We start from the raw sequence: 22,260 nt of genomic DNA on the forward strand, positions 1-22,260 counted from the left end.
AAATTATTTTAAATTGTAAATGGCCTGAAACTCTTTTTAATTTTCTTTAAAGTAAAATATATTTAATATGCAGATATGAATATTTAACATTTCTTCCTAGAAATTTTAAATGTTAAAAGACTCATTTACAAATAGGACAGTAAGTGTTTTTCTCCCGGCTTTTTTGAATGAATCACCTGATCTGAGCTGGAAACAAAATGTTTGAAGTTCTTTACGAAGCTGTTAGTATGCTAAGGAAAACTGAAGAACAGTAAGATCAAAGATACAGCTTTGAGAAGTACAAAAGAATAAAGCAAAGATTATTCCATATGTACAAAAAAATGTGTAAATGAAAACAGCAAAAATAAATTCAGAATTTTGAGGGAATGGGGGAAAAAAGAAAAAACATTCCTAAATGATGTAAAAACTAAGCATTCTAACTAGATAGCAAGGTAATTTTAATGGCAGTTTTTAAATACTTTGAAATGTGTAATATTAAGTCCAAATATAAGCCCAGCATAATTTATTTAGTAAGCATCGTTCACTCTACAATCAAGGCCTACACTCTCTGCAGCAAACACTGTTTAATATACTAAAACGTTCACTAATTCAGAATTTCTGTTAAATTTCATTTAACTGGGGTTAGACTGAAAGTTTTTACCTTTTCTATAAATAAAAAATTACCTAGGATGCAAATTAAAAGCTCAAACAAGGTTACAGAGGACATGTTTAATCTAAGGGGAAAAAAAAGAAGTTGAAAAGCTAGCATAAAAATTGTTCAGAGAATATGAAGACTGCTAAACTACAGAGTCTTATTATCCATTAAAATAGGCCCATCAGGACTACTATTCAGAAATATCACATTAGTGGAACAGACTTTAAAGGGATATTTTGCAATACAGTCTATAATTTAGATTGACCTTATGCAAATTACTAGAATTTTATATACTATTCAAAAATTTATAAATCATAAGGTTCTCATATCAATATTTTCAAATGTACTATCAGTAGAAATGTAATAGTGAAGAACTTCCTAAGTTTTTGTTAAAATCATTCCAATATCAAGCTCTTTCTTTTCCTCTTCTGTTAAGACTACGTAACATTTTCAAAACATTTTCAATACAGAGTGCCCCCTAGTGGAAATGTTTGCAAATCTCTGCATAAAACCTTTTTACATGATACATCCAGATAAAATTAAGACAATTCAAATGTTTTTTGAAATAAAATGTAAGTGCAGTTAAAAACCTTTAGGGAATTTTTTTCATAATAAATACAGTCTCACATAGGACAATTATAAATACTCTACTATTCAAGTTCCCAAAGCAAGGAACAAATAAAGACTAATAAACACAGGAAAATATGGAAATGCAACAAAGCTTGAATTTAAGCAAAGTAACTGGTTTAGTTTTTATTTTCTATGAGAAGTGTATTATGATATCTTCCTTTCTGAAGCTTAGTTATTATTAGACTCATGGAATATCCAATTCATTCTTTTTACAGATAAGAAAATGGAAGTCCAAAAAGATGAAGTGATTTGCTTATGATTAGTTATTTTGGGGATTTTTAAAAATCTTTTTTTGATAAATAATATAGAAACAATTCTGAACTGGATAAGAAGGTTCTAGAGAACTGTAAAAATTAAAATTCCTTCTTTGAAATAATAGTAATTATTTCTTTTGTCTAAAGAACTTTTCTTTTGATTTGATAATACAACTTACCTATTAAAAATTTGAGCTACATAACAGGGACAGCCATGGAAAACAACTTAATCTAAAGTTTCCAGGCCACTAAATTTCTTCCTGAGCCTAAATAATAAGAGTTTTGTTTTGTTTTTAAGCATTAAATTATAGGTTGTTATAAGCATTTACAGGAAATAAATAAAAATAGCTTTAGAGGTGCTGAAAAAATCTTTTGAATATACTTTTAAATGACTTATTAAAATCCTTAAATGCCTAGTAATTACCAGTAAATGACACTAAAAACAGATTAAGGAGAAAATTACTTTCAAGGTTTGCCCTAGTTTTTAACAATGGGCACAACATATTGTAAAATATGTGTTTTTATATTTCTTTTTTTTTTTTTTAATTTTATTTAATTCGCTAAGGTCAAAATATTCAGGCAAATTTTCTTTCAAAAATAATTGTTTCAGAAGTACTTTCCCATAAATACACTAGTTCTATAAATACTGAATCAAAAAAAAGGTGATTTTTAGAATTTGAAATGGGCTTGGGTTTTCTATGTTTATTTTGGTTTATAACTATGATTTTATTGATGCTAGGAATTTATCCTATAGAAACTTTCTTTACTTATGCAAATCAGTAATTCAGTCTTAGAGTTGTTTAGAAATATGAGAGGTTAAGTGGCATATAGCTAGGAGGAAGAGCTTGAATACAGTCTTTCTGATAGCAAGGCTTCTTATCTAATGCCATGCTATCTTCCCAATTATTTTCATAAATTATTTAATCCAAATTATTTTCATGTCCTCTTAAACTTGTTTTCACACAATATTTTAGGGAAAATAATAAGATACTTATGCAAGTATCAGGGCTCTATCCCACCCTTTCTTCAGTCATAAAGAATGAATTTTCTAGCCTAATTATATATAAGTGGCCTCTTCTACATTTCTATTTTCCCACTAAAGATTAAATTTTAATATCCTCAAGTTGTATTCAACTTTTCTTGGACTCAAATGCAGGTAACAAAAGCGACGTCATAAAACGATAGCACAAACTAGGAATTATTTACCCACACTGTGAAATCTGCACACACCCAAACAATAAAGCTTGATGCCACTATAGTTTAGCAATAGCTTGACTATACTTCCATATCAAAAATGTCCCAACTCATACTAAACCTATCTCCATTTTTAATTCCACAGCTAAATATCATCTTTTAATTCAAAAGCATAATCATTGCATTCTAAAGTACAAGAAACCATGCTACAGGAACTTGTCAAGAAAAGTGCCAAATGAATTAAACTAATCAGAAAAATCAAAATTCATTCTGTTCATTCAACAGATACTTGTTGAAAGCCTACTATGTGTAAAGCACTGTGTAATTACCTTTATCTTAAAGACCTAGGAACTGATATAAAGAACCCTAATAGGGGCCAGGCTGTTCTATATTCCATAAGATCTTACCTTATAGCCCCTAGTAAAACGTTGCACACCCCATGGGCACTCAATTAAATATTAATATAGCTGAGTTGAATTATTCATTTGGTTTCCACTACAGCAGCTCCATCTTTATCATCCACTTCCAATTAGGAGACCTGTGTGTGGCCAGGGTGGTCTGTTTTAAAGATTAGAGTACATGAAAAGTTCTTTTTTCAAACATTTCAGTTGTACTAACCAAACTATCTTGCTTCTAAGTACCAAGAAATCAAGTTTTTACAATAAAATTTTTTAAGAAGACTGCATGTACAGTTTTAAAGGTGTATCTGAGAAACATGCAAGCACAAGATAGCAAAATCAGGGCTTCAAATACTTATTTGAAAAACTCAATTTGAAATATTATTATTCTCTGTTGAAATCAGTCAAATACCTCTAGAGATACAGACACTTAGCCTATTAACCAATATTTCTAATTCATCGTTTAAATGTTATTGTGATTTAATACCTACCCATAGAACAAAAATTAAAATTCAAATCATTTTTACCAATACATTCTTGTACACAAAAGGAACATGTTACTGAAAATATCCATAAAAGAGAGCCTAGTCTCTTCAAATCCTATTTGTCCATTGACAGCCATTATGAAATTAAAGATGTATTTTTCTGGTGAAAAAAATTTATCTCAAAGACAAAATTAAATCCACACTTAAGAAATCCACAAACTTTTACATAATAAATTTAAAGGAAACCGATTTGATGACTAAACTAAGTGACAAAACAAAAAATCCTAAAACACTAATCTGTGACTAATCTCAACTGATATCAAAAATGTCATAAGCAGAAGAAGAGGAACAATACTTCAACTTGCAAAATCATCTTGTTGCTTCAAGCTCTTATCAACAGGAAAAGCAGATTAAGGAAATTAAAGTTTTGGCTAAAGTACTAACCAAACTTCCAATTGTCTTTTAACCCTTCTTTCTCTGGTCTTTCCAAATTCATTTTTCTAAAATGAGAAAATATATTTATTGATCTGAAAATCCTTTTGACAAGAATTGAAGCCTTCTGACCTCCCATAATCATGTCTTCAAAAATTTAGTATCCAAAGTCAAACTGGTAAGTAGGTTTATTCATTCTTTTCTACCTCACCTTGGCCAAACACACACAAAATCTATTCTTCCAAATTTTATGTTTAGTTAATCTCTCTACAACTTTAAGAATTAGTTCTCCAAAATTCTACAAGGAATATAATTTCAACCAAATCTTTTGGAAACATGTAAAACCACTGATAAAGTTAACATAAAGAATTAACCACATCAAGGATGAAGGTAAAGCCCTACATAAGATATAAATTCCATTTTCCTAGTAAAAGGAACCCTAATGGAATCAGTAATATAAATACTATAACACTGTATATATTCTCAAATATAGGCTAAACAGAGAATTTGAGCTCTCGGTCTTCATATAATTTTCACTAAAATGAACGTCTGAATATATATTTTAATTCAAAGGGTTTTTTCTTTTTTGGATGCAAGAGACTCAAAGAACAGTAAAAACGTGGAGGGCTCACTATATCTAAAAACAATCATTTCCTTCAAAATCATTACAAATTAACGCAAAAATACAATTAACGCTAACTCGTAACATTTCTCAAACTTATCAATATGTATTCTAAAAATTCTCTCTAACAAGCATTCTACTAATAAGCTAGTGTTTTTAGAAGCTTTATTCAAAGTTACAATTCTTATTTCTTGAGTAATTGCATAAATATCTCTATATACTAGAACTATCTCATACAAAAAAAATTCTATTTTAACAGATTAGGGAAAATGTTTAAGGTTTTACTCTCTCAAATATCTATAGAATACACAAACTTCAGTAGTCACGCACGCCACAAGGTATACAGTGGGATAGAATAGGAAGAATATTCAACTTGGAAATCAGAAGACTTGTTTGACTTCAAGTCCTGCTCCTACTACTTAGTAGATGCGTTGATCACTTTACCTCTCTAGGTCTCAATTTCTTAGTCTACAACATAAGAATAACGAAATCTGCACAGTATTTTATCAAAACATTATCTTATATATTTGCTAAAGAAAGTAGATAAAAAGCATCAATAACGTTCTTTAAAGTGTGCCTTGTAGTTAAGCAAAAAAAAACACTCTATAAACATAATCTACTGCCTAAACAAATGCTCATGTTACTCTAGATAATATTCACAAGAAAGAAAACTGAATCAGTTTAAACACACAGAGGAAGTTATCTTGCCTTTGTTCCTAGAATTCTACTACAAAATTGATTTTGCAAGCAAAGGATACCACCACCCAACTATTTACATATAAAGAAACTGACTCTTCAGGAAATTTAAATACCTATATCACATACTCTTACTTCACGTATGCAGAAGAAAATTAATGTGTATATGTATTTCTAGAAAGAAAGATGAAGACTATTTGAAAAACAATGTTTTAAAAAACTCTACATATTGGAATGGCTAGACTATCCAAATTAGTTATATTTTTCTATGGCTACATGTTGCAAGAACATTAGTCAAAAAATTTCAAAAATCTAATTTTTGAATGAATTTTTCAAACAATAGCTACTTCATATAAAACAAAAGGACTATAAGCAAAGTCAGCCCATTAAAATGAATAGTAACCTAGTTAGGTTATTAATAGTTTTGGAGAGAAACAAAATTGAAACAAGTACGGCATAACAAATGCTTAAGGAAAAATAGGACAGGGACCTCAAACTACCCAGTAAATAAAATAAAACCATTATTTTAGTTTGAACCTTCCTCTCCACATAGGTTTTTAAGATTTAGTTAACATAAAGTAAAAATTATAGAATAAAGATAAAACAGGCAATAAATAGGATGACAGTTTATGAAAATAATGTTAACATTTTTTAAAAACCTAAAATGAAATCAATACTAATAAATGTCTAAAAAGAATTCAACTTACAAAATATTGAGAGGAAATGTATGATTTTTTTAAATAAAAATGTTTCTTGTATTTTAAATTTTCTACCTAAATTTAAATTTTAAATTTTAAATTTCTAAATTAGTCTACCAGTATCAAAAACAAATCTTCATTGCTAATTATACTACTATGTACAAAAATGACAACATGAAAAGAAATTCAATGAGTTCTAAGTTTTAAACTGCCCACAAGATTTAAATAGTAATTAACAATTCTAATTTCTGAAAATAAATAAAGATAATCATCATTGCCAAAGCAGAAATCTCACCCACCACTATTTATCAGTTCAATTTAGTTGCAGTAATTCTTGACTAATGTATGAAGGAACTTTCTTAATAATAATTTGTAAATTTGATAGTTTCTGGACCTGTTGTTTGTGCACGTGTGTGTCTATGCACGTGTTTGTCTATGCACGTGTTTGTGTGTGTAGGCACATAACTAAAAACACAGACACACAGACACAGGCACATACACACACAGAGGAATATAACACCCCCTAAAAGGAATACATACGTTTTTTCCTATGTTCTACTAAACCTACAGCCTGCTTTGCCGAGCATTTGCAAAACCAATTGTCCCCAAGCAAAACTGTGACTTCATTGGTATTAACAAGCTGTCCTGGCATGAAGGCAAGAGAACCAAAAGGTACCTGTAGTTCAAAAGAAAAAAAAAAAAAAGTTGTTAAAAATACACACTACAAAGTAGATATTGTTTGTATCAAATAATTTTAAAAGGTTAAAAAATCACTTAAATGAATATGGTAAATTTAAAATAAAAAAAATTTTAAAAAGCACTATCACACAGCTCAACTTCACAGTTGTTTTAATCTAAATGAATGTACAACCAGAGTAAAAAACCAGCACCAATTTTCTATCTCTGGGCTATGATGCTATGATTGTGGTCAACAGATCTTTGAAGAATTTCAATGTAAGTTTATAAAACACTGACTCTTAAATATATAATTTTTTATTTACCCAATGATCCTAAAGAAAACAGATTAGAAATGAAATATTCACTTATGAAGCATCACTCTAGAAATCAGCTTTTAAAAGAACAAAGTGAAAGTTAATTCTAATAAAATAAATGCTTTTATGAAAAACACTTTTTTTTTTAAATGGCTCTAACAAGTTTGCACATGAAAGAATCATATGTACAAGTTCTTAATTTTGGTTCATTTGGAAAACAAAATGAAGGTTACACGAGAAATACACAGAATAAAAAATTCAAGTTCAGGGAATAAGAATAGATCACTATGTCAATATGAAGATCATTAAAAAAAAAAAAATTAGCAGCACCTTTTTATATAAAAATCAATGTTCCAGAGCTTAATCCCGTGAATTACAAAACATTATGGCCTGTTCTTGCTCTGAGTAACAAGAAATGACTAAGTGCGGTATTTCTGTCATAACTGTAGTTTTCTACACAATAGATCTGCATACCAAATATGTGAAATTTTGCTAGCATTTATGTCATCAGTTCTCATGTCATTAATATGAAAATTTATGACAGACCTCAAAGACAAGAATTGAAGCAAACGTTTAGCTATAGTTAAAATTAATGTAATATTAAGTATTCTTTCACAAGCCTGAATATACCTTAATGCTAATAAAATGATTAATCACGTTACTTAAATTGAAATATGCCATACATACCATAATATCATAAGAGAGTTTATCAGGCAATGTGTTGAGTCTTTCTTGAAGAGCCTCATAGTCATGCTCTACCTTCATCCTGTTGGTAAAGAGATTAATTCACTCCTTGTACCAAACACTAAATAAATATACACAATAAACAAATCTACCAGGAGACAGCCTACCATTTGATAACCAAATATATTGAATCATTTTTTAAAAAATTAACAAATCTATTTAAGCAATGGCTCTGACCTACATTAGGACAAAAACTGAAATTCTAGAAAACAAAACTATATGCAAGTCTTTCTAAAAACAGCTGCTTCTCATGGCTAAAAAAAAAAAAATGCTTAGAAAAGAGAGGATGCAAAAACAAAAAGGCTAGTGATGTGATTTTTAAAAAAGGCTAACATTGGGACAATGGCAACCTGAGAAACAATTAAATCAGTGCTACCGTAATGAGATTCAAACAAGGACTAAAGAAAGGAAAGATGGTCGACATGAGAATATTCAGGCCTTTTTGAAGAAATTACAGAAGAAGAAAAAAATTAATGCATAGGTTTAACAACACTTTGACAGTAAAGAATATTGGTTCTGGAACCAGTAATTAAAAGAACTGACAGAAAATCTGTGAATTTTATTCAAATATTATGAAGAAACATTCACCAGAAAAACTTGGGGAAATTATAATATTTCAATTCCTCAAATTCAATTATTTATATCATTTTATGGGTCAGGAAAAATGGGAAAAGGGAGAGAATACAACTTTGAAATTTTAAAATTACATTTAAAAGCACTCCATTATGTACAAAAATATTTATAACAATTATTTTTATAAGGGTATCTACCAATTAAAAAATGATTGAACAAATTATGGTACATGAATGTAATGAAATACTGTGCCACACAAAATGACAAAAGGGGTGATTTCAAAGAAATCTGGGAAGGAATGTATGAACTGATGTAGAGTGAAGTCAGCAGAACCAGAAAAACAACTTCTACAATAACAAAAACACTCTAAAGACAATTAACCTTGAAAGACTTAAGAATTCTGACCAATATAATGGCCAACCACAATTCCATACGCCTGATGATGATGCATGCCACAACCTCTTGACAAGAATGGTAATGGATTCTAGTTCAAAATAAGACATCTTTCTGACATAAATCTGTGAGAATTTGCTTTTCTTGAATACAAGAGTTTTGTTTTTCTTTTCATTTCCAGTGATAGTGAATGATAAGAGAGAGAAAGAGAAAATTTAAACATATATATTTTTTAAATTGAATACAGGGCAACCAATATTCTCGGAATTTAGATGGTAAATTTTTTTTTTCTATTTCCCTCCCCACAGTTAATTCCATTCAGCTCCTCCCTGAAAATCATTTCAAAATAGCTTAAGCAAAAATGTTTTCACCATCTCTCTAGGTTAGTGGCAATGTTTCAAGAGGGTACTCTGCTAGGATATAACCAATGAGCACAGAAAGAGTAAATGAGAGTTGAAATGTCCAAAAGAGACAATTAAGTAGAGGTGGTACTGTCAATAGAAATATGAACAAAGCAATTAGGTAAAAATGTCAAACATGCAGGGGAAAAGGGAAGAGGGAAGAAGAGGTAGGGAGAGGCAGAGTTACCAATGAAATATAACTGCTCTCTAAAAATGGAATTGCATAAAAATCATGAGCTTACTTACCACCCATTTCTGAACCAACAGTACTATGTTTGATACGAACAACTTAAATTTGTCTATCTGTGGGATATTTCAAAAATTACTCTCAAAACATCAGAGGCAATGTGGCATAATGGAGTTGAAGTCAATAAAAACGGGATTCAAATCTCACTTCAGGCACTTACTATGTGACCCTACACTGATAAATCACTTCCCCTCTCTGTGCTTGTTTATTCCTCATGTGTAAATAAACTTAGACTCAATGGCCAGTTAAGGTCTTTCTACCTCTAAATCATGATCCATTTTAAAAAATTGTTTGGTACCAATAACCTTAAATTGGATAAGGTAACACATGGGGCAAATTAATATTAAAAGATCAATAAAGATCTTGCAACAGATGGGTATAAAAATAAAACTAGAACCTACTTTATGTCTAATCTGATATTCTTTGTAGTATATTTGCACTTTTTTCCTTTAAAATTTGTTCAGAAAAAGCTGAAGAACCTTTCAAAAAACAACACATAAGACATCTCTGGGGAGTATTTTATATAGAAAATATTGATTTTTCTACACAGTGTCTAAAAATGTCTCTTTTTAAATCCTCAGGGGGAAAAATACCCACGGGAATCTCTTCCTTATTGAGAAATAAAATTCTTATTATTAATATGAAACTTACTAAATCTACTATGTATTTTTTTTATTTTTTCCTTTGGGTTATTTATGTATACATTTTGTACAAGTCAAACACCTTGATGATCAGTTAAATGTTGCTCTATTTAGAAAGCAATATTAGAGGTAGCATATATTTCTATTTCAAAGCCTACATGCTGAGGAAAAAAAAAAGATTCCTCCCCCAACAATTTTTACATATTCAGAGTTACCAAATGACAATGAAGTTGATATCAGTAAAGAAAGAAAAAGAAAATTCTTTCAAAACAACTGAAGTTCTTTAAGTCATCCAATTTATTAAATGGCTACTGTGTGCCAGGCACTGTGCTACTAATAATTATGTTCTAAGGAATACTACATATACATAAAGAAAAGTAGTTAAAATGTGGGGCTCAGTTATTTCTGAATTTTTTTCTCTCTTATATTCTCAACAATGTTTTGTTTAGTTTTGTTTTGTTTAACCAGATTAAAACTAAATAAAAGCCACTACCAAAGAAAAAAAGGATATGAGGAGGAAGAGGGAATATTTTAAAATGCTGTCACTGAAGAAAGTAGGCCAGTGATAGTCAAACAGTATCCTTGATTAGAAAAAAATCACAACCTGAAAAACTTTTCTAAAGGATGAATTAGTCAGTAAGACTGAATGTCCAATGTATAATACTTAGCAAAAGTGATCTCTAAATGGTTGCCCTAAATAAATAGAAGACCACAGTTTCTACAATACAAGATCAAAAAGTTAACACTGAATGTTCAAACACATACATAAAGGGTTCTTTCTGTTTTCATAAAAGGTTTCAATATTGTTCTCATTCTACTATTTAATATATTTGAAAAAGAGAAACTTTTACTTTTTTAATTCAATTTTGTGAATGAAAAATTAAAAACACCATAGAGAAAAGATGAGGCTACAGGCAGGAACTGCTAAAATTAGTATTCAAAGACTGTCTCTACTGGATAAATAGTGATATTGTGTTTCAAAATATATATATATATATATATATATATTTCTTTTTTCCACTACCTTTCATTTGTCTTTTAAAAATAAAAACTTATAATAATGGGGACAGTGAAAACACATTTTGGATAAATGCAAAATATCTAACTCAGTATATGCTTCATAATATAGTCTCTCATTATATGATTGCTTGTTCAACTAGACTGGGATTGGACAAAAAAGTTTTGGTAACTGAAACAATATAAATAAAGCTTCAAATTCCTCATTAAGAATTTCAGCCAAGGTACAAATGCACAGAATACATTCTTTACAGAAAAAAAGGCATAAAACATTAATAACATTTCTAGGTAGGAGACTTGTACTTCTTTCTTTTGTTGAGGTCCTGCAACTCATACAGGTTTATGAGTCCCCAATTTCTTCTCACTAAAAAAAGGGGATGGGTAGACAGACATGGGGATGTTGGAGAGGATGAGGATGTTGGAGAGACTTAATGCTGCAAATCAACACTAATCCCTTAAGAAATGTTTCACTTTTAAAGTATTATAAAAACCATAAAAAACAAGAGTTTCTCAAATATCTCTGATCATCTTCATGGACACAACTGACAAAAATAAATGTTGGGAGAAAGAACCAAGTTCTACATCACTTGTTTAGTATAAAAGTGACACAAGGACTTCTGGGACTAGCTTAAAACTTAAAAAAAGAAAAGGAATTTCATCCACTAAAGCAGTGAGATTGCCGAATTTGATTTTTTTTTTAGAATTGGAAGGACTTGTAAGAAAAAAAAGTTGATTGATCTCATTTCCAACAAATCTTATGTTAATTTTTTCATTAACTATTTTCTAATATCTTTGCCATAAAAATTTATTTTCCTATATAGAAATAAAATTCAATTTGTTTCAATATTTTATTCAATTATTAAAGTTTTCAGTTTGTTTTGTTATAATTATTTTAAAATGCGTTTTTTTTAATTTGTACAGTGTGTGCAGTTTTATTTTGCAATATTTTAATGGATTTTTAAGTTATAATTTTTCAAAATGCTAAGTTTCATTTAAGGAAGGTTTTTTGTTTTTGTTTTTAACTATGGCCAGTAACTATTTAAGAAGAGGCAATTTCATGAAGCATTTCTAGATTTGGACAGGAAAAAAAAAATTTCTCTTTCCAAAAGAAATCAAAACTTGCAACTTTTAATTCAACTGAGCAAATATTTTATTGTGTATCTATTATATTTCAGAACATACATGGCAAAGATGCTTGTCACATTTAACAGGATTTAATGATGAAGTGTCACTGGCAGTTTGAGCATATAATCAAGATGTCATCTTTCTCTAAAAACATCTTGAAAAGGTCTATGAACTGTATACAGGGATGGAGGATTAGGAGACACAAGGTAAAAATTTTAAGCAGAATTTTCCTGAAGGAGCAAGTATCATGGTTATATTGATAAATAAGAATAGTTTGAGAATTAAGCCTTGCATGTCTCTGTTCCATTGTTTGAAATTATTAATTATGAAAACTAATCTTTTTTTTATGTTGGTCAACCTTCTTTAAAAAAAAAAATCAATGTCTTAATAAAGAATAATTTAGATGCATGAAACCTATTGTCAAAAATCTAACAAAATAGAAAACTCAAATTCCTTCTCAAGAAGGCTAAAACTTGTAAGAAACTGGTTTGGCCAAAAGATGCCCATGAACAGACATGTACTTTTTCATTTCTTACATAAATACCTTGAAAAATTTAATAATTATTACTAGAAATACACAAACTAGTCCAAGTATGGTGACGTTCCCGAGAAGCAGTAAATGAAACAAAATTTATAGAGTTAAATTGCTATTTGCAGAAAATGGGATACTACTTTATCTTAGGAGATTTAAACAATTTTATAAAGATGTGTTTCTACAATGTGAACATATAGGTCTTTCTCTTTTTCAAAAATATATATCTTCATATTTAACCTGTTATTATTCTCTGCTCTATCAAAACTATGAATAACAATGGCTCATAACCTTTAAGATGTTTGCATAAATTTTTAAATTTTACAAAATGTTTTCCATTCAACTCTATGAGATACATAGCCTAAGTATTATTATCTTCATTTTACAGACCAGTAAACTGAGGCTATGAAAGATAAAGTGGCTTACTTACTGTCACATGGTCATGTCTAAGGTAGAATGAAGACCCTAATCTTCTGACTCCAAGTCAAGTACTCCTACTGTGCTATTAAAAGACATCGTCATCCAATAAAAATAACAACAGGTTATAGTCCTAGGGACTATATTCCAGTTCTATCTCTTACATAAAATACATATAATCAGCTATTTGTGAGTTCTTGGAAATTTCTATTTCTTGATATCTTTTCTTCAAAATCAGAAAAACAGTACTGTACTACTTATTTGTTGATCAAAATTAAAGAAAAAAAAAGATGAGAAGTTAAAAAAAACTCGCAAAAATAAAAAGTTAAATAAAGGTCTATCAGATAAATTTAATAAATACTCTTGTACCCTCCAAAACAGACCAGGAACTTGAGAAAATAAAGGTATTGTGAGTATAAAATTCACCTTTCTATTACATTTTCATGGGGGCAGCTAGGTGGTACTATATAGTGCACCAAGCGCTGGGACCTAGAGTCAAAAGACAGAACTTCAAATCTGACCACAATCACTACCTGAGAAACTGAATAAGGAGTGAGTCTGTTTACCTCAGTTTCCTTGCCTTTAAAGTGGAAATGATAATAGCAACCATCTCTCAGTTTGCTGCAACAATCAAATTAGACTTAATACAGTATCTGGCACATAGTAAGAACTATGTAAATATCATTATTGTCATTATTATTATATAAAAGCAACATCAACTGCATGTCACTTCTAGAAAATTTGGAATATTTAACATTACTATCTTCAATACTTGTAAAATAAAAGTAAAAAAATTATCTGTTTCTTAAAGGAAAAAATGAATAAAATGTTATTATAAAAATAAAGCTGTGCCATGCTATATTTCCCTCAGTTATCCATAACAGAGAGAAATGACACAGGTTGTAAATAAGATTTTCTCAGTAAATTTGTCTTCCTAATTTGATTTTGCTTTTAACCGAAACTTAGTTTATATTCACTGAACATAGGTCAAATGATAGAAAAAGGCAATGAAGAAAACTTCACTGAGTATAGTTCAAAAAGTAATCACTGTCATGAAACCTTTATTTTTTCTACCAAGTGACATATAATATTTGAAAATGCCTTTGATAAGTAAAAATAACAATTTAAATAGTGACAAATATCTATTCCTTAAAAGAAATTTAATAATTGGAAATAGTCTCATGTCACCTAAACCAAATCTGATTTAATAAGTTGGATGATCAGACTAATACATTTTTGATTGAAAGAGGATTTCACAAAAAATGTATGCTAGAGTACTATCATGGGGGGGAAAAAAAGCTAATCATTGGACCAAAGATTTCCAAACAGAATCTCTCAGATACTTAAGAATTTCTACAAAGAGAGCCTGATTGTTAACCATTTCTCCTTGGTGGGATGAATCCTAGATGAACAGTGGCACTCATATCAAAGAAAAAATTAACAATTTATTTTTAATAATTTGTTTTTAACAAATAACTTTTCTTGGTTCTTATAAATTTTTGAACTTTTCACTAAAAGCTTTGAAGCCATGTTTGCAGATAATACAAAACAAAGAATTGTGTTTAAACAAAGAAATTAAATTTTCTAGAAAAATATTTTGCCCTCCTGAAAGATCAAAATTTACCAAATTCAATCAATATTGTACATACAATGCTTTAAAGCATTATTGAACCATTAGCTATCAGCTATTATCTTCATTTTTATCATGTTCCATCTCTTATTTTACTATAACACCTTTGCAGCAATTTTGTGTGTTCAGCCATCATTTTTATATTACCAATTTGAATGCCATATGTTGATTGATCTTATCAACCAGTGCCTCATGATTACATTTCCTCGTTTCTTTAAATCATTTATGCCAATCAGAACCCTTACCTCAGTTTTAGCTCATTCCATAAGACTTTTAACATACTATTGTGGCAGATTTGCTTTAACCACACCAAATTTGATACTTTACCATATAAAAAAAGAAAAGATTCATTTTTATGCTAATACAAAAGATTCACTTATGCAACAAAGTTAATTCTAAATTAGCTAACCCTGGAAATTCTATTACTCTAAAAATAAATTTCTAACAAACATGAAGGATAAAATTTGGAGGGGAAAAAAAAATTCACTCTTAAGCCAGAAGTTGTATTAATCTTGTCAAATTTATATGGAAGAGCCATATAAGGTGCTCCAAAATAAAGGTACATTATAGAAATGTTGACAGATTTAACTGTAGCACCAGTGGGCACAATGGTAATACTGTTCTTATTGAAAATTAATGCAGCCTTTGAATATATGTGTAGAACTTATTAGTTTTAGATTATTTTCTGCAAGCAAATAGTCAAAATTTAATATGATGATGTATACAGATTGCACTGATTTTTTGCTCTTATCCACTGCTTGCAGACTATGTGCATTTAAACCAAAAAACATTTGATATACACTAACTATAAATTATTTTCTTGGAGATCTCTCAGGCATGAAGAAAAAGCCTCTTAAAATAAATTTAAAATATTATATGCTTGATGGTGTATAACCAAAGGTTTAATCTCACCACTAAGGGGGTGGGGGGGTGGAGGGAGTGGGGTGGTAGTTCCTATGATTCTGCAATAACCCTGGAGACAATAATCAGGACAGCTCCCGTTGTTTTTTCAGTAAAATCTTGGTAAACACAGCATGGCTATATTATAATTTGATATCTGTAAAATCAACTGCTATACCTCATGATAACTCATAAGATTTCATTTTCCATTAAATAGTATATTTTCCTGATATGTTATATGTATGTATTATTTATCAAGCATATGTCTTATTAACTACAGATTGACACATAAAAATAGCAAGTAACTCCTACCTCACTTCTCCAGTAATCTCCCTCCACCAAATCTGTTGTCCTGAGAGAATGCCGAGACAGGGTAGAAATTTGTAGAATTTCCTAAACTTTGAAAAAATGTATCCTATCCCATGTGCTTATTCAAAAAACAGAGATTCTCATATTCTTCTCTACCTCACAAGAACTTCTCTCAAAACATTTCTAATTATTAATCAGATTCAAAAAATGGTTCAATATTCTTTTTATATTATTTATATTTTTTACTCTTAAAAAGAGGGCAATTAAGGAAAAATACTTCACTGAACTTCAAAATATGTTAACACAGCCATTGTGAGCAAATAAACATCTGAAAAGGATAAATCACAATAAAACAACACCAAATAGCATTTAATAACTATAATACTAAGAAAATGTAATAGTCTATATTTTTATTTACTAAAACACAGATAGGTTACTTTGTAAGTATTTTACACATGTAATCAAATAGTTTTCACTTACCAGTGCTGGATCTTTTCTTGGCAGCCAGTGACCACCTGTCATTAAAACAGATAACTGCTCATGAAAAAACAAGGCTCAGCACACAGCTGCAATGTCACTGTATCAGAAAACTACAATAGCAGCTTCACAGATTTCATAGCATCTCTGTGGACATTTTTATTTGTCAATGCATTGGGAAGTGAATGTTAGTCTTTAAGCAGTGTACTCTATCACAACACTCGAATGCAGGCTGATAACTGCAGGACAAATTACAGCTTTCCACTTCATATTGGGGTACAAATACCTGCTCCATAACTATTAAGTGACATGATATAAGATAACTAGGATTTTGCACAATCTATACACCCATTTTCAGTGTTACATATTTTACAGAACACAAAAATGTTATGAATAACAAGATATCAATGTAAATCCTTACTTCTCAGTAAGAAATATAAATAAGACAATAGTGAAACTGTTTTATTTTATCAGTACATCTCCAAGTATTCTGACCTGTAATTTTTATTCTGAAGCATTAAAAATTAATTTATCAATGTTATTCTGCTACATTTTCAGGAATATATATTTAGAATAAAGACACACTTTGAACAGCACATTTTCCCCCTTGAATTCTTAAGCCTAGATCCCTCAAGAGACTAAACACAAATCTTAGAATGTTTCTACACATATCATTTTGCCATTTAAAACTATTATAAAACATTTCTATTATACTTTTCTGACTGGGTAAAACAGCACAGAAGCTACTTGTTTTCCTGGTCTAGTTGAATTAAAATCATCTCTTTTAAAAAACATGCTTGACCACAGTAAAGCATTGTCAAAATCTTAGTATGCCCAAATACGACTCGGCTAACACTAACCAAAAGCACCAGGAAAATATATGAAAAACTGTGATGAAAACTGAAGACCTTTATTCCCCTATACTTTTTACCTATCTAACCTAACAATTTGAAGAACTTCAACAATATGATCTTTATTTAACAAATGAATCTAAAAATAACAAAAACAATACTAAAATCCCATCTAAATTGAAACACACCATCAGATGTCTACCAATATACATAAAATATATTTCATCCCAAACTACAAGAATTTTTAAGCTTTCTATTAAATTCCTATATTTTGACAATTCTTAACATAAATGTTCTCCTTTACTATCTCTTAAATGCAATAGCAATAGTAACATAACGGCAATACTATAAAGCAAAATCTATAAACGTAGACCCAGTACTAATTCAGAATAAAAAATCAGCTTTAAAATGAAGCTTCCCAGTAAGTATCAATCATGAAGCAATACTTAATAACAGTGGTAATATATAATAGAGTACTGGCTTTACATCTGGAAGAGCTAGGATAAAACCACATCAATCCATTTCACTGTTTCAGATTTGATAGTGATTATAAAACAAACAGAATTAAATGTAAATTGAAAAAAAAAAAAAAAGAAATCTTTATGAAATCCTTCTTAAAAGTTCTTATTTAATTGGCCCATTAAAAGATGAGACTAAAAACAAGACAGGATGCTTTCCATTCCCAATGCACGTCTTTCCATGCATGAAGTGAGCTAAAAGCACAAAAAGAAAAGCCCTGCAAACCATAAGAGCAGCATGTTCATTAACCTCTACATGATAATCCTTTCGTAGCTGCATATTAACTAGTTACATATTCATAATCATTTACATTATTTAAAGGACCTTCTATGAAATTTTCTAGGCTATATCCATTAGCAACAATGTTAAAGGTTATAGAAGATAGTCTACTTAATGTTTCCAGGAAGACTTTTTAATTAGTAAATATGTAAATTGGATACATATGCTTTTAATGTTTAAAAAACAAGCCATTGATTAGGATAGCATAACACACACACACACACACAAAGTGCCCCTTTACTTCCCCCCAAAAGAAGGACATCAATCAATTTTAATTTCATTTTTCCTTTCTGAAATAAGCAGGTAGATACTAAATATAGGACAAATAACTTTAGTGTTTCTCAGAAGAAAAATTTACCACCAAAAATTCCTTTACATACAGCTACAACCAAACTATCTGCTAATGAGATAAAATATTAACAGAATCAGATGAGAAAGAAAGTATGAGCTAAAAGTAGTTGTAGAGCAGGTCAAATTCTGAGAACTGAGAAAGATAATACTAACATTGACCAAGTAAATTTCCCAAAGGGGAATAAAAAAAGAGAAGGGGGAAAAAGTTTTGTAATAAATATTTTGAATAATTTTTTTAAGTTTAAAGGTTTTTTTGTTATTCTTAGCAATGTATTTTTGGAGCAAAGGGATAGCTATTTTGTTTGGGGTGAAGATTTTTTTTTTATTACTCTTCTACAAAGCTGCTTAAGGAAAAAAAATTTTAAAGGAGGAAATGATGATACCTGAATATACCTGATTTGAACAGTAACAACCACTTGATTTCTTGATGAAATTTAAATAATTTCATGAAACTGCAACTCATTTCTTCTCTAAAGGGGAACACAGGTTCATTCATTTACATATAAAAATAAACACAAGTGACTTAATTATAGAAAAGCAATTATTGCAATTTTCAATTTGTTTGCACAAATAGCTATATCATTTGGCAATAAAGTAATGAGACTGATTTTGTGTCAAACCCAATTCTGTTTCATTACTATGTAGTCAACATATATGTTTTATATTTATACATAAATTATTGTTACATAAAGTGCCACTAGGAACTATTTTTAAAAGTTAAAACCTACTAAATGTTCAAATCTATTTTCATTAGTGTGAAGCTTTTTATCAATTATAGTAAGAAGTTTCTAGTAACTACTACATGACAAAACTGTTCAATCATAAGAAAACTGACTGAATTGCCTTCTATTTGGTTACATTCAACCAAGATTTCATAGTGTACTAGAACCAGTACAACATAAAGTCAGAACATAAAGGTTTCAGTATCAACTTAATTTACTTACAAAGCTATACAGCTAACTGTCTTTAGTCATTTCCCCTCTTCTAAATCTGTGGCATAAGTCTTCCATTCAAAGCATATTTTCATCCATCTATATCTTTCCAATGATAAGATTTAGGAATTGAATAGGCCTCAAGAATCATCCAGTTCACCTTTCCTTTTATAGATAAGGAACAAAAAAGACCTTACAAAGAAGGTCTGAGGACAGTAGATAGGACAACTAAGATTTCAACTGAGGTTCCCTGGCTATAAAATTCAGTCCTCATGATCACTGTGTCATATTCCCAGCCACCCTCTCCACTCCTCAACCAAACACATCAAAATAAATTAGTGGTCACATCTGATGATGAAACGTTCCAAACTTGGCCAAGCTAGTCCTCAAAAGACCAACCAAGCTTTCTAATTTGATAGTTCCTGCCAGAGATTGTATTTCATTCATCTATATACAGTGTGAGAATCCCAGAGTCATCCTCTTTACCACAGTAAGAGGCCCTCTACCTTTGCTAGGGGAAAGTCAGATCTATGATTTCACTAATATAACAAATGTTCTCTTATCAATGCACATCGATATCTATTCTACAATTTAAAGTTTAAGAGACACTTATAAACATAATACATAAATGTCACTAAGCTCTCTTTACTAAGGACAATCTCGGAGCAGCAAGTTGGTGTAGCAACTATAGCACCAGCCCTGAAGTCAGGAGCACCTGCGTTCAAATTTGACCTCAGACACTTAACACTTCCTAGCTGTGTGACCCTGGACAAATCACTTAACCCCAAATTCCTTTTCTTTGCTGGGGAAAAAAAGAGAGAGAGAAACAACCTCACAGTTAAATTTACAAACTCACCAAAAAGTTAAAATGTCTCTAATTTTTAATCTTACAAGATAATTCAATTCAAACATATGGAAAGCAACCAGTTTTAGTTTAATGTATGTATGTATGTGTGTGTTTATGTATGTATATTTTAGACAATGTGTGTGTGTGTGTGTGTGTGTGTGTGTGTGTTATATGTATTTTGAAGAACCACAAGGGGGCATCGACCTATGAGTTTTCCATGCTAAATAAAACACCACAGTGGTACCACAAGTAAAAAAACAAATCAAGATACTCCACTTAGAAAAGTTCTAAATGATACAGGTACAAGTATTTGTACATCTCCTCCAAAGCCATTTTTAAGACTTTCAATTATTCTTTAAAGACTGATGAAATGTTAGTTTTTAATACTGTTTTGATCAGTTTTCTATAATTAAATGGTTTGACTCTTTATAACATGTATTCTTAGTACTGACACTGGAATCTGTTTTTACAACTGCTACTTAAAAGGATATCTTACCAATTAACTGAGACATTTTATTACCAAAACTTTAGCTACATTTTAGCATAAATGAAAAATATTTTAATTGACATTTTTGCAAATAATGCTTTCACAACACATATTCACTACAATAAGTTTGGAGGCATTTTCTTTTCAAACCAAGACATAGGTTTTTAATTGATTGAAAATAAATCTCTAAGTATTTTGCCAAGGAGAATTTGCCCTAACACTGAAAATAGTCTGATGATGTGAACCCTTAGGGTATATAATATGCATTTTTATCCAAAATTTACCTAGAACAAAACAAATTCAAAATTTCAACATCTAATATATGTCTCTTATTCTATAGGGTTTCCATCTCTTTTGTGAACAGCAGATTCTCTAATCATTCAGGTATTACCTAGTTTCCTTTTTTTTTTTTTTTTTTTTTGCTTGCATCTCTCTTTACTCCCTGTGTTTTCTGACAGAATCTAGCCATTCTGTGCATCTTTTCTTCTTTTAGTATCATCTCCTACATAGTCTTGAAAACTTAAAAAAAATATAGTTCTTTCTCTATTACTACCCATCTTGCTGTATTAATTAATATCCATTCCTTTTTTCTCTTACTGTACATACTTGGAATCCTATGAATGTATACATCTTGATTGTGTGTGTGTGTGTGTGTGTGTGTGTGTGTGTGTGTGTAGATAGATAGATATACATAAACCTATTAGTAGGAAAGATTTCTAATGCTCTTTGGATAAATAATTCAATTATCTACAAATCAAACTGACTATAAAGATTTAAATCATATTTACTCTTAAATCTCAAAAACATGAAGTAAAACTTGACATGATCACTGCTAAGAGTATTAACTCAATCTAAGAAAGATATGTGCTTTTTCAAGAAATTGTTAGATTGACAGTAGATCTAAATGCACTATAAATTCTTAAAAGTATTGCAGAGTATCAAAGGGCAATTTGTGACAAGTGTACCAAGTAATAACACTCAATAATATTAAATGCATAACAAATTACTACATACCAAGAGTAAGCTCACTGAATAGATGAGATGTATTACATAATGAAGAGAATGGTAAAGGGTTTGGGTTTCTCATAGCTTTGTTACCTGCCAGGTCAAAGCTATTAATATGGGTAAAAATTCAAAATTTAGAAAAATCAGACTATTATTAAATCAAGGTGAGAAAAAGTAAGATAGACTGGGAGCTTTTTAATTTAGCTTAATCAAATATTATTCACATTCTTAAAATGCTAATAATAATAGATTTTCAGTGTGCTAATTTACTGATAAAGTTATAAATTTCTATGTGAATTTCTGGCAGTTAAAAATTAACCATGCCTCTGTATGATGGCCAGTGAATGCTGATGTTCACTATTGACTAGACTACTTTAGGGATGTTAAGCAATTTATCAAGATACACAATGAATTAGTTCCCTTTATTAATGCAGTTATAAGTGAGATTCTTGAAAGGCAATCTGGCATAGCAGACAAAACACTGGAATTATCACCAAAGTGGGACAGCTAGATGGCACAGTGGATAGAGTACTGGTCCTGAAGTCAGG

The 22,260-nt window shown here is 30.0% G+C and overlaps 1 protein-coding gene across 2 annotated transcripts in view; it reads right to left on the reverse strand.

Annotated features, from left to right (window-relative positions):
• Positions 1-22,260, reverse strand: part of URI1 (URI1 prefoldin like chaperone) — a 66,795-nt gene that overhangs the window by 17,335 nt on the left and 27,200 nt on the right. Inside the window, exons 2-4 of one of the 2 annotated variants that reach the window (XM_051979760.1) lie at positions 16,445-16,479; positions 7,723-7,801; positions 6,584-6,719 (exon numbers count right to left, since the gene is read on the reverse strand). In XM_051979760.1, the coding sequence (XP_051835720.1) occupies positions 6,584-6,719; positions 7,723-7,801; positions 16,445-16,479 (250 nt within the window). The remainder of the gene's footprint in view (positions 1-6,583; positions 6,720-7,722; positions 7,802-16,444; positions 16,480-22,260) is intronic. The other variant, XM_051979759.1, reaches the window with a different exon arrangement.

The sequence above is a fragment of the Antechinus flavipes genome, chromosome 2, assembly GCF_016432865.1.
Source record: "Antechinus flavipes isolate AdamAnt ecotype Samford, QLD, Australia chromosome 2, AdamAnt_v2, whole genome shotgun sequence".
NCBI lineage: Eukaryota > Metazoa > Chordata > Mammalia > Dasyuromorphia > Dasyuridae > Antechinus > Antechinus flavipes.